This window comes from Cavia porcellus, unplaced genomic scaffold, assembly GCF_034190915.1.
Source record: "Cavia porcellus strain 051 isolate PalLab524CR breed Dunkin Hartley unplaced genomic scaffold, mCavPor4.1 scaffold_25, whole genome shotgun sequence".
NCBI classification, from domain to species: domain Eukaryota; kingdom Metazoa; phylum Chordata; class Mammalia; order Rodentia; family Caviidae; genus Cavia; species Cavia porcellus.
Genome location: NW_026947508.1, coordinates 36,814,213 through 36,826,853, shown reverse-complemented (window position 1 = coordinate 36,826,853; position 12,641 = coordinate 36,814,213). Strand labels below are relative to the sequence as shown.

The following is a 12,641-nucleotide window of genomic DNA, read 5'->3' as shown; positions in this document are numbered from 1 at the left end:
CCAGCATTTCCCAATGCAACTTCCGCCTTCTCCTTTCCCTGAGCCTTCTCACGCATTCTCACACACCCTACTGAAACCTGATCCTGAGGTTGCCTCTTATTGTACAGCTCTGGCAGGCTGGGGCCTGACTATGAGAACCTGCCTCACCCTGTCCTGCTACCCCCTGGGCCAGGGCAAGAAAGTCAGGCATCACACACCCACTACTCTATTAGTCTGGCCAGTCATTCCTCACCTTAAGGGCTGCTACCACCTTGGTAAGGTGAGAGGAAGCAGACACATTGGTCAGAAGGCCTTAGATTCTGTTGCAGGTATAGCGTGAGGGTTAGCCCAGGCCAGCTGTGCAGTCACACACGCATGCAAGCACATACCACCTTTACTACCACCCACTCCCATATTTCCTGTTGTTTATGGTCCTAGTTCAACTTCCAGTGTCTTTGCAAGCACTGAGCCACCACACAGAGTCTAAACAAAATATAGGAAGAACACTAGAGGAACAGGACAAGTGTACCTGGAGGAGCCAGGAAAGGCTTTCCAGGGGAAGTAACATTTAAACTTAAGAGAATAAGGGTGCAGCTTTCTAGGTAACTAGGGAAGAAAGGGGTCTGGGGAAGAAAGCCAGGGCATATTCCCAGGCAGAGCAACTGCATGGTAGATGTATGAAGACCAGCATGTCCAACAAGTTACAAACAACACATAATTGGAAGAACAGTGGTCTCATAGGAGTAAAATTCAGATTGTGTTAGATTGAGGAATGAATGAGAAATAAGGAAAACAGAATTTGCACTGTTCTTTCTAGAAGTTTTACCATGAAGGGATAGAGAGGTTAGTGACTCGAAGCCAGTACATGGTGAGGAAAGTTTGTTTGTTTTGCTTTCACTTGGGAAAGACCTAAGTTTGTATGCTTAGGGGGAAGGAGCAGGAGTGGGATCTATGGCATGCTTTGGAGACGTAAAGGTGGGGGAACTAAGCCAAACTTGAGGTAAATGGAAATAGATTTATGAGTAAGGAAGCAAGAAACAAAGGGAGTTCTCTAAAGTGAGAGAAGAGATATACTCGCTCACAAGAGGAAAAGAATAGAGAGACTATGTAGAGCAGAAAATGTTAGAAATAGCTGCTGATCAAAGATGAGACACTAGCTAAAGTCCAAGACCACCAATTGGAGGTAGTATCTGTCCCATGTGTGCGTTCTCAAAGCATCTCAAGTATAAGAGGTACAATAGTATAGGGTTAGATTAACCTCTGCCTAATGAATGGGACAAAAAGACAAGGAATCAAGGGGTCATGGGTCCTGCAGGAGGGAAAGAGGAGATACCTGCAGTGTACACAGGAGAAGGAATAGACTAGAGGTGTGTGCAGAAGTCGGGGAGACCTTGGTGAAAGCAAAGGAGAGAGAGAAATAGAATGTTAGGAGGTTGTGTGCAGAAAGAATCAGAGATTGCTGTTAGGTCCAGAGTGTGGCCGTGGAGTTGAGTAGCAGCTAATGTGGAGTAGAGAAGGGAGTGACTCAAGTCAAGGAAATTATGCAAGACCAGAGTTTTCAGATGTTGAAATTTCTGAAAATAATCAGCAAAAATTGGGTTTGCGTGGAAAGTAAGACAGATGCTAACACCTTTAGTGAACACTGCAGAGCCAGTAGATGATTTATTGAAAGCTGATGAAGGTAGATGAAAAGGTGATGCTGGTGTGGTGGTGATAGAGGCGATGATGACCCCAGGGAGGACTACATGCCTGCTGTGATCGTTACAGCCTCTGCTATCTACTGTCCTTCCTGGGAGTTCTTGTGAAACAAAGAGGGTCAAACAGGCCAGGTCCTTGTTCTCACCTTTAAAGCCTGCTTGGAAGGGAAGGAGGAGGAGGATGGAGCTAGGCACAAATTGAAACAAGGGAATAGTAGGAAACGTTCTTAAATCCATGTGCCTATAATCAGTGGTACAAGCAAAGATAACTAGGAGAGAAAAAAAATAAAAACAGGAAATCACCTAAAAGATGAAGGGCCACAGGATAGTCCTAAAGTAGGTAGTTATTTGATAGTCACATGGAAAGAGACAAAATCACAGCCTTTTTTTTTTTTTCCCCCCCCTGGTACCAGGTATCAAACTCATGACCTTGCGCTTGCCAGGCAGGCGCTTACACCATTGAGCCAAATCTCTGGCCCTCAGATCCACTGTTTATACTGACCAAAATGGATACAGATCCATGGATAACAGATTCAAGTGTGAGAAGAAAAAACATACAAGTACTGAAAAAGATATGTATTAAATTCTCTGTAACCTTAAAATAAAGAAATCTTTCCTAAGACTTAAAATCCAGAAGCTATAAGGGAAAAGATTGATAAATTTGAATTGTTTTTGAAAAAAATAAGGAAGTGAGAGACACCACAAGGCAAATATATAAACAAACTAGGTAAATATTTATAATTGTATCTCAGAAGGCTTATATATTTACAGTAATATATAAAAAGCTTCAGAAAAGGAAAACCTAGCCAGGTGTGGCGGCACACGCCTATAATCCTGGCACTCTGGAGGCTGAGGCAGGAGAATCACTTGAACCCATGGATTCATGACCAGCTTGGGCAACATAGCAACACACTGCCTCAAAACAACATCCAAGAGAAGTGCAAATTAAAATGACAGTGAGAGGCTATTTTGTTTTATCTGGCAAAGTTGAAGTGTTTGACAAGGTTGATGAGGGTGTTGAGGGAATAACATTTTTATACATTTTTGGTGGTATTACAGAATGCTACAGTTCAAGTAGCAAGGAATTTGGCAATTGGAACAAGATTCCGTGTATGCATTTTCCTGTTGATCTAACAAACCCACTTCTAGGAATCTCTTCCAAAGATACATTGGCAAGTAGAAAAGACTATGTGTGAAGTTATTTGTGGTAACTGCTGCTGATGGGGCCTACTTTACAAAACACTAAAAACAAGCCAGGGACTGATTGAGTAGAGTAGAGTGTGATACATAACCATCATGGAGTATTATCAAGTATCTAAATACTGTGTGGTAATCATCAAGATATAGGCTTGTGGAAAAAAATCAATAGGCAAACCAGTATGTATAGTATGTTACCTTTCAGTGAATACAGCAGGAAGTAAAAATATATACATATATATATATATATATACATATATAACTTATACCAAAAGTATAAAAAACGAGTAAAAATGAATACTGTGTAGTAACAGAAGTAGCAGGGGACAGACAAGAGATGAAAGCAAGTCTTGAATATAGTCGTTTGGGATTCAGTTTGGAAACTGTAAATCTTTATAATATTATACAACAAGATTATACTAAATTGGAGGAAAAGACTCAATAAAAAAGCAGAATTAGGCAGGCGTGATGACACACCTATAATCTCAGCAATCAGGAAGCCGAGGCAGGAGGATTGTCATAATTTCAAGACCAGTCTTCCCATCCTTCCTTCCCTCGCTTCCTCCTTTCCTCCCTTTCTCCCTTCCTTCCTTCCTCTTTTCTTGCTTCCTAAGTTGCCAGTCTAGGCTGGAACTTGTGGTCCTCTTACCTCAGCCTACTAGAATTTTTAAATTACAGGTGTGTAGTTCTATGTCCAGTTTTTAAAAAATACTTTTAAAAATAACAATTAGCTTTCTAATAATGTAAAAGAGAAGGTGTATGGAAAGAGAAAAAGGAAATATAGATTGAGCTCAAGGGGTTAGATCTTAGGAGACTTTATTAACTTATGATATTCATTACACATTGGGAAGCAGACAAAATCCTGTCAAACTTGACTGAAATCTTACAAAGATTTTATAAGCCCACTTTTGACACAGAGAAGTGGGACATGGAGCAGGCAGATCCACGGTGTTTTCTTTGATGTATAGGGTCTTGTGAGAGACCCTGGCCAGTGCCTCTGGTTAGACCTTACGTATATTAATTTATTTAGATTTTTTATATTAGTCACAAGAAATAGGCATTATCCTTGTCCATGGGGGAAGGGCACTAACGTGGCTGTCAGAACCCAGAAGCCAAGGGAAGCCACTGCACAGCAAAGCCTGGCAGCATCACTGCTGCTGACTGTTCAGACCTTCTTAGCAACAGTCAAAGTCATGGAGGCTGCAGCAGGGTCAAACATTTTCTTCCTCTTTCAAGATCATGTCAGAGGCAAAAAATATTAGACCTTTGAGTAATTACTGACCTCATTCCTGCTGGGGTTGTGGTAACATGGTGTTGGCCATGGTGAGGAAGGAAACAGATAGATGCTTGTGCATAAGGTATGTTAGGGGGAAGTTCTAGCTTCCAGGCCCAGAGGACTTTTGTGTAGCCTCAGTTATTCATGGGGCTCATTGGGCTGAATTAGAAATATAAGAAACAGGCCCTGAGTTCTGAGTCCATAGTCCTTGGCCAGGAGCAGGCCCACAGCATTTCTGAGCTGCCAGTGCCTGGGAAGGACCTCAGACAGGATGCTAGGCTCTGGGTCAATCATATTCTCCAAGCATCTATGAAGAGCTTGGCTCCTATACCTTTCCTCTGTGCCTCTCTTCTAAGCTGAAACCTGCCTTTCTTACCTCCCCCGCTCCACATCACTTTGCCTTCTTCTCTGCCCTTGTAACTCCCATCTCCTCCCAGCCAAAAAATGAGTTCCTGCCCTCACAGTCCAGGCCCTTTCACTAGCTCCACAGAAACTTAGGATTCCTCTTCCCTTCTCTTCACTAACAAATGCACCCCAATTCTTGCTGGCTAGAAAACCTCTCAGCACTGCCTCCTATTCACATGACTGGCTTTTCTTTCTCTTCATTACCAAGCATCTGTTTCCTGTAACTTTGCCTTGCTTTGCCCTTTCACCGTGAATTCTTTTTCCTTGTCCTGGGTGGTCTAATCGTCTCCAAAATTATGACTCTTTGCACTGGCTGTATTTCTGGATATTTTTTTTGCTCACTGGACCATGTCTTATCCTGTGTTTCCAGACTGCAGGAACAAAGTAGGCAGCACTGACTGTAGATAGATGCAAGATAACTTCCAGCTCTGAGCCATTAAGCCTTACTGAGCAGATCTTGTCCCTCCACTTGTACAGCTGGCCAAATAAAGACTAAGCAGGCCTGCTCCCTCACACTCACACTCCCCTCGGCAAGACCAGCAGCTCCCCAATGACCAGGCTGGGACCGGGAGGATATGCTGGAATGTGGAGGTGGTTTCCTGCAGACCCCTTGCTAAGACATTGCACAGAAGAGCCAACCTGTACTCCAGTCTTGCATTTTGTGATCCTCAAAAGTCCTGTTGCATTTCAGGTTCTCCAAGCCAGCACCCATGTTCCTGGATAACTCCTTTCGCAAGTGGGCTAGGATTCGGGAGTTTGTACCACCTTTTGGGATCAAAGGTCAAGGTATGTTGCAAAACCCAAATTGTATTAACTTTCATTCTCCAGGCTGTCTCCAGTACTTCAGAACAAAATTACATCCTCAAAAGTCCCCATGCTAAGGATTAATCCACACTGTACTCTTAACATGCCTTCTCTCCTTCCCTCCTTTTCTCATACTTCTTTAATAGAATATTGACTCAGAGCATGACACTTTGCCAGAGGTGGGTATTACAACAATGACATAGAGAGATGTCCCTTTCCTCAAAAAGTTCTGGTCTAGTGGAGGTACGGGTACTCAAAGTACAAGATAAAAAGGCTCTGCTGGGGGTAGTGCAAGGAGCTGTGAGATCACAGAGGAGACATCATCTTAGGGCACAAGGGATAACGGGGAACACAGGGTCAGCCCTCAGAAATGCCTGAAGCCCCTCCATTTATCCTCACCTTTCATTCTAACCAAGACTCCTCTCCAGTGGTTCTTCCATGCTGTCCAAAGTTAGCCTGTCTCCTGTATTCTCAGAAACTATTTCCCTCATCACCTTAAGGACTTTTCCCATATAGTTTCCTCCTAAATTAAGACTTTTTTATATTCCTAAAGTTACACTTCTTTGTCAAGTTACCATGCTATTTCACGGCCTGGTAGAAAAGAGTGGAGGCTTTAGGGACAGATACAGGGGATCAGACCCATATACTACCTCTTTATTAACTTTGACCTCAGATATGATACTTAAAGTGTTTTAGTGTTTTCATCACCTAGATGTAGAAAGTGGTACTATTGTATAAGATTGTTGTCAGAATTAAATGAGATAACTGTTGAAATGGTGATATCATTGGCCAGGAGACTCAAGAATACTTAAACTCACTGAGCCAGCTCACTTCTCCCTGAAAGAAGATCGTGGCCAGTAAAAAATCTGTCACACTGGAACTTGGACCCCCAGCTTCCAAGAACATATTTAATGAGTTAGGTTGAGCCGTGTGCAGCCTGTTTCCTTGGTACATGTAGCCACACGGCCTATGCTTTTTTCCTAAATCTAGTTGAAACTTGATCATGCAGACACAAAGACCAAAGAAGGCCACTGGCCAGTAAGAGCACTGAGTTACCTGTGTGTCCCCTTTCTTTTAAAGAGTCCCTACCTGTATTCACGTCCTTGACCTGGGCCAATTAGTAGTAATATGCTCTTTAAAGGCAGTTGGGGAGAGGGTATGGTTCCTTCCCTGAAGCTCACTGTAAGATATCTGAAGGCACCTGGTATAGAACATCCCTTAAGGGTTTGTTCTTTACCCTGGTTCTCATTCAGCTTCTGGAAAGACTGACTGTGCCTGCTGCCTGCTTTTACTTAACATGTCCTCCTAAAGAATATCTTCTTACCTACCATTCCAGGACAGCTACTTGATGTCTCAGTGAATTATAAAGAATGCTTTTCAGGCCTAGACCTGACAGTGTCTCCAGCCCCTCTTTTTATAAATTGCCTGGGGCCAGGGTGTGGCTCTGTGGTAGAGCACTTGCCTAGCTTGTGGGAGGCCCTGGGTACAATCCCTTGTCCTGTGAATGAATATGTGTGTGTGTGTATGTGTGTGTGTGTGTCTGTGTGTGTGTGTGTGTCTGTGTGTATAAGAGGCCTCCTTTCTATACATGAAAAAATCTCAGGCAGACAAAAAAGTATAAGGAATAATACACCATCTACTCAGCCTAAGAAATGAAGTTTGAGCTAAAGTAAAACAACTGTGTAGCTCTTCCATTCCATGCTCTTCCTTCCTCTAGGTGGAAGGAAGATTTTTATGTTGACATCCATATACTCTGTGTGAGTGCGTGTGTGTGTGTACACATGTGTATGTGTATATATATATATATATATATATATCCATTAAAATATATTTTGTGGAGGCTGGGGATTTAGCTCAGCAGCATAAGCACCTGCCTTGCAAGTATGTGGTTGTGAGTTCGATCCCTGGTACTGATAAAAAAGAAAAAGACCAAAAAAAAAAAAAAAAAAAAAAAATATATATATATATATATATATATATATATATATATAGTGTGTGATTTTAAACTATACACGGTATCATTGTGTATAAATTCTTCAAATTGATTTTTTAATTATGTTTAGTGGTACACATAGTTCTAAATGATTGATTTAATTTGGGGGGCTCAGTAATATTTCATGTGTGTGGCTGTGTAGTACTTTGTGTGCTACATGTAGTCTGTTTTCCCTCTGTGAATATTTGGGTCACTTTTAGTATTTCACTACTACAAACATTTCTGCAGTGAACATTCTTTTATAGGCCACTTTGAACAAGTAGGTAAGTTCTGCAGTGCTGTGATTCTAGGTATAGAGTCGCAGGGTCCTAGTCATACATACCTAACATCCTTATTTGACATCAGTAAGTGCTCTCCACTATAGGGGCACCAACTGATCTTTAGGTCTTTACCTACATTATCTTTACCTACATTATCTTAACAACTCTGAGAAGCAGAAGTTACCATCTTCATTTTAGAGATGAAGAAACTGAATCTCAAAGAAAGTAAGTCATTTACATGAGATCACAGAGCAAGGATTTAACTCCACAATCAATACCTTCACTAAACATTCCTTATTTATTACATTGCCATGCTGTAATGATACCAGAGTTTGAAAAGAAAACAATCGCCACTGCTACGCCAAAGAGAGGCCAACAATGAGTGTTCTGAATAGTGGTTAGAGTCCGAGTAGAGTACAGCTGAGCCGATGCCATGTTGTAGGGGCCAACGAGGGGAGGACGGAAAGGTAGCCTGGCAAAGGGCAGGATTAGAGATTAGCTATGCAAAAAGGAGGTAGCATGGGGAAAGCTGTTGGTATCAGAAACCAAGGCTACCGTGGGTAAGCTCTTCATCACTGTTGTCCCCCCATTTGTTCCTAGGTATCTGCTTGCTGGGGCACAGGGATGAACACCTGTGGTCTCTGAGCAGGGACTATAATTTCCAGCGTAGACCCCATCTCAGCCTAGTGACACACATCCTGAGGCCCAACTGCAGAGCCTCTGAAAACCAGATGAGTCTCCATGGGAGTGAAGAAGCCCTGGAAAGGACATGCACACTTGTGTTAGGAACTGGCTCCTGGCAGAGATATGCCTGCTTGACTTATTTCCATCTCCTTTCTCAAGGGAGAGAGTTAAACAGTTCAATTGTTTGAATACAGGATGACCAAAAATTGCATTTGTTTCATTAATTTTTATAGAATAATATAAGTATAACAATTACGAATATATCTTAGGCAAACAAGAAGCAACTGGTTGAAATGACACCTTCCCAGGCATCACTCAGGATAGTACATAAACACACAGCCTGAGTGATGCTCCAGGTAAGCTATTAAGTGTTAAGATGGTAGCCAGACCTTACCTTATACCCAGAGCTTCTTCTCCCTACTTTTCTACATTTGCTCTGGCCCCAATAACTTGTGCCTTTGAGCAGAATAAGAGGCAAACATTTTAGAGGAATTAAGTAACACGCTAACAATTGCTTCCCTCCTCTGTCCACAGACAATCTAATCAAAGCCATCTTGTCAGTCACCAAAGAGTACCGACTGACCCCTGCCCTGGACAGGTGAGCTTCCTCCCCCTAGCTGCTAGCAGATGCAGAAGTGTTGAGGTGCACACGGGGGTGAGTGAAGCAGGTAAGTGGCCTTGCACCTCTGGGTGCCGGCAGCACTTGGCAAGGCATCTCGGCTCGACATCAGAAGTCTACAAGCTAAAGGCTGTAGGGTCAGGATCAGCCCAGCAAGGGGACTGAGGTCTTGATGGTGAGCAGCTTTACATTTGGGGGCAGAATAGCGCTGAAGGCAATGGACAAGGAGTTAGGAAGCTCCAGGGTCAGGACTGGGGACAAACAAAACCACTTCTTGGTGGTCTGGACACTTCCAAGTTGAAAATAAACCAAGTCCTCAAGTCTCTTCCCCTGTTCTTGTTTACCTGGTACAGCTCAGCCCATTTCCATGTCCCCTAAGGCTGTCTAAACCCCACAAACCCTTAGAGAATCATACTGGGGAAGTCGAACTCAGGACCTCGCACTTACCAGGCAAACACTCAAACCACTGAGCTAAATCCCCAGCCCCACTTAGGGAATCTTTACCCTTGAATGCCATCTTACCAGAGTCCCCTCCTCACCTCCCTGCTTCATTCCCAAATTTTCTGTACATACGTTTCTCTTGGAAAGTATTAAGAATTAGGGGCGTTGGAAGAGTCCCAGGGCCCAGCTCACTGCAGCCTGATGCTGGATTCCTCTAAGAATTGCTGCCAGGAGCCTTTGGGCTTCTTCTACCCCATCCTGGTGCTGGCCAACAGTGTGAGTTAAGGACCAAAGGGACAAAGGGAGGCCTGGCACCAGCTCTTCACAGGCCTCCTTTTCTCTCTCCCCTCAGCCTCCGCTGCCGCCGCTGTATCATCGTGGGCAATGGAGGTGTCCTTGCCAACAAGTCTCTGGGTTCTCGAATTGACGACTATGACATTGTGGTCAGGTGAGCTCCCCAAAGCAACACCTTGGACGCCTGAGTGCTGGTCAGCCCAACCCTTGACCCTCTAGCCCAGCAAGAACATGCTAGTCCATCTAGCCACTTGGGCTGGAGCTCAATGGCAGCCTCAAGAATGTTGGGTTGGTGGGCTTTGAAGTGACCTAGATGCCCCATTCCCTGCACCTGGGGTATTCTGGAGTCAGTGCCTTCCCACACATGGCCCAACGCAGACTCTGACTGGGCCTGCTCTCTGTAGACTGAACTCAGCACCAGTGAAGGGCTTTGAGAAAGATGTGGGCAGCAAAACAACTCTGCGCATCACCTACCCAGAGGGCGCCATGCAGAGACCTGAGCAGTATGAGCGTGATTCTCTCTTTGTACTTGCTGGCTTCAAGTGGCAGGACTTCAAGTGGTTGAAGTACATCGTCTACAAGGAGAGAGTGGTAAGCTGCCCTGGCTCCAGCTCCTTCCCTCTTGTCCTGGGCTTTGCTCTGGCCTCCCCAGCTTCCAAGCTAGGCCCTTCCACCTTAGCCTCACAAAGAACAAGTAGGAGCCTTCAAAAGAAACAGTGATGACTCAAAGATGAAAAATGCAAATGCACCAGAGGTGGAGACCAGGAGTCCCTAGCCAGATACCGGGAGCTAAAATGCTCGATATGTGCTGCCTGCCTTTTGATTTCCGTGTGCACACCCTTTCTCAGCCTCTTCTAGTCAGAACCAACAGTCCTGAGCTTCCATAGCCTTAATTCCCCAAGGAAGGAAAGCTCTTATTTTTAAGTCCACCCCTAGGATTATTTGCAGTCTGCATGCTTCATTGCCTTGGCCCTGTCTGTGGCTGCCTGTCACTGTGCCTCTGAGATCTCTCTGACTCTGGATTTATGGGTCCTTCCCTCTTTCCCAGTCTCAGGAGCAAGGCCTTATTTGAGTCCTCAGGCCATTCTTCAGGGACAGTAGACTCCTCGATTTGAGCTTCCAAGCTTTTTTTTTTTTTTTTTTTTTTTTTTTTTTTGTCTTTTTCCTTTTTTATCAGTACCAGGGATCGAACTCACGACTGCCTGCTTGCAAGGCAGGCACTTACGCCGCTGAGCTAAATCTCCAGCCCCAGAGCTTCCAAGCTTTTAAGTCTGGACCTCTCTCTTTGTAACCTTCCAACTACCCTATTGCTGGGTCCTCAAAGTGCCATAGTCTAGTTTTACTCTTTGGGTATGATCAGATTCTGTAGTTACTCTTCTAGACAGGCAAGTGCCTGGGCTCATTTCTTTAGGGAGCTCCTGTGGCGGGGTGGTATGAGACAGCTTGTTAGTAGACCACCCGATGAAGCCCCTCCTGAGACCTGTTCCCCAGCTCCGGGTCTGCAGGGAAACCTGCCAACTTATCTGCATCTATAACCCCCCTCCAGCTGTCTGTCACCAGCCACCCCGAGGGAGGAGTGCTGCACCACTCAGGTCATTCATCTTCAATACCCAAGCCTCTTTCCAGAGATTGACGAAAGATGGCCCTCTGCCTACACTGAGAAGCTAGTTCTTGCTGGAGGTTTAGAGGAGAGTTGGGGGTGGGAACAGCTTAACTTGCCAGGGAAAGTCTCAGTGTAATTTGATTTAACTCCACAGCCCTTTCCCAAGCAAGGCCAAGCTCAGGCAGTGTCAAGTAGGTAGCAAGCAGGAGAGAAGACAGAAGTCAGGTCCAGAAATTCAGGTAGGTAAACAGTAGAGTAAGTGGGCCCATCTTGGAACCAGGCTGAAGGAGGCAGCAGGGCGATCATTTGGCTTTAAACAGCTTCAGCTTTAAGTAAGGCCCAGGGCCCACACAACCAGTCAGGAGATGAGAGCAGCCCTGTTCTCAGAACCCTCAGGCATGAGTCATCAGTGACCACCGAGTCCTTCTCTTTGCCTTGAGGGCAATAGAATTGGAGTCACAGGGAAACATTCTGAAGGGAGAAATGAGACAAGTTAAGCCTGCCTTAGTGAGCCCTGGGGATGCCGGGGCTGCTTTTTCACCCTGGTCTTCTGCCCATATGCTCATACCCTCTTGACATTTCTTTTCTCTGCCTGTGGACACCTGTCAGGACCCCAGGCTTCCCTCAGGGCAGTGCCCTGATCCCATTGGTTTTTGCCTCTCAGCACCCAGTCACCATAAATAATCTGGAATTTGTTCAAACACCAGCTCCCACTTCCTGCTAGGTGGACTGGGAAAAAACCAGGCAGTCCAGATAAGGAAGGCAAGCCATAGGGGTCCAGACCAGCCCGGTGGATGTTGCTGCTGGTTCCTTCCAAGAGCACCAAGAGGTCAGTCAAGTCAGGGTTCCTATAGTTCATCCAAGGGAGAAAGGAAAGAAAGAAGGGGCGGGGGAAGCCGGCTCCAGTTGGAAGACACAGATAGCAGGAAGACTGAGAAGCTCCCAGCCCAGGCAGGTCAAGATTCTACAGCAGTAGGGGCTGGGGATTTAGCTCAGCGGCATAAGCACCTGCCTTGCAAGCAGGCAATTGTGAGTTCAATCCCCGGTACCGATAAAAAAAAACAAAAAAGATTCTACAGCAGAAAGGTACTTTCAGGTCCAAGACCAGCCTTGTATGAGTGAAAATTCTATCCCAGGGTGGGCAGGGGTGAATGGGAAGGGGAAAAGGAGAGATAGAGATGAGTCCTGTACAGTACAGTAGGCCTTCCCTGGTACCAGGGTCACAAAAAGACTTAGCCCTTTGGAGTGAGCTGCCAGGGGAATGCCAAGACTTGACCTCTCCCATTATCCAGAGTGGAATTTGCTTGGATTCCTTGCTACCTCAGAGGCCCCCTACTTTTGTACCTTTCTCTACCTCAAGCTCAAGGCATTTCCAGGACAGACCCACGC

The 12,641-nt window shown here is 45.0% G+C and overlaps 1 protein-coding gene across 5 annotated transcripts in view; it reads left to right on the top strand.

The window, feature by feature from the left end:
• St3gal3 (ST3 beta-galactoside alpha-2,3-sialyltransferase 3) overlaps positions 1 to 12,641 on the top strand; it is a 248,703-nt gene that overhangs the window by 213,049 nt on the left and 23,013 nt on the right. For all 5 annotated transcript variants that reach the window (XM_063236294.1, XM_063236292.1, XM_063236293.1 and 2 more), the window contains 4 exons: positions 5,246 to 5,340; positions 8,830 to 8,893; positions 9,708 to 9,803; positions 10,054 to 10,240. In XM_063236294.1, the coding sequence (XP_063092364.1) occupies positions 5,246 to 5,340; positions 8,830 to 8,893; positions 9,708 to 9,803; positions 10,054 to 10,240 (442 nt within the window). The remainder of the gene's footprint in view (positions 1 to 5,245; positions 5,341 to 8,829; positions 8,894 to 9,707; positions 9,804 to 10,053; positions 10,241 to 12,641) is intronic.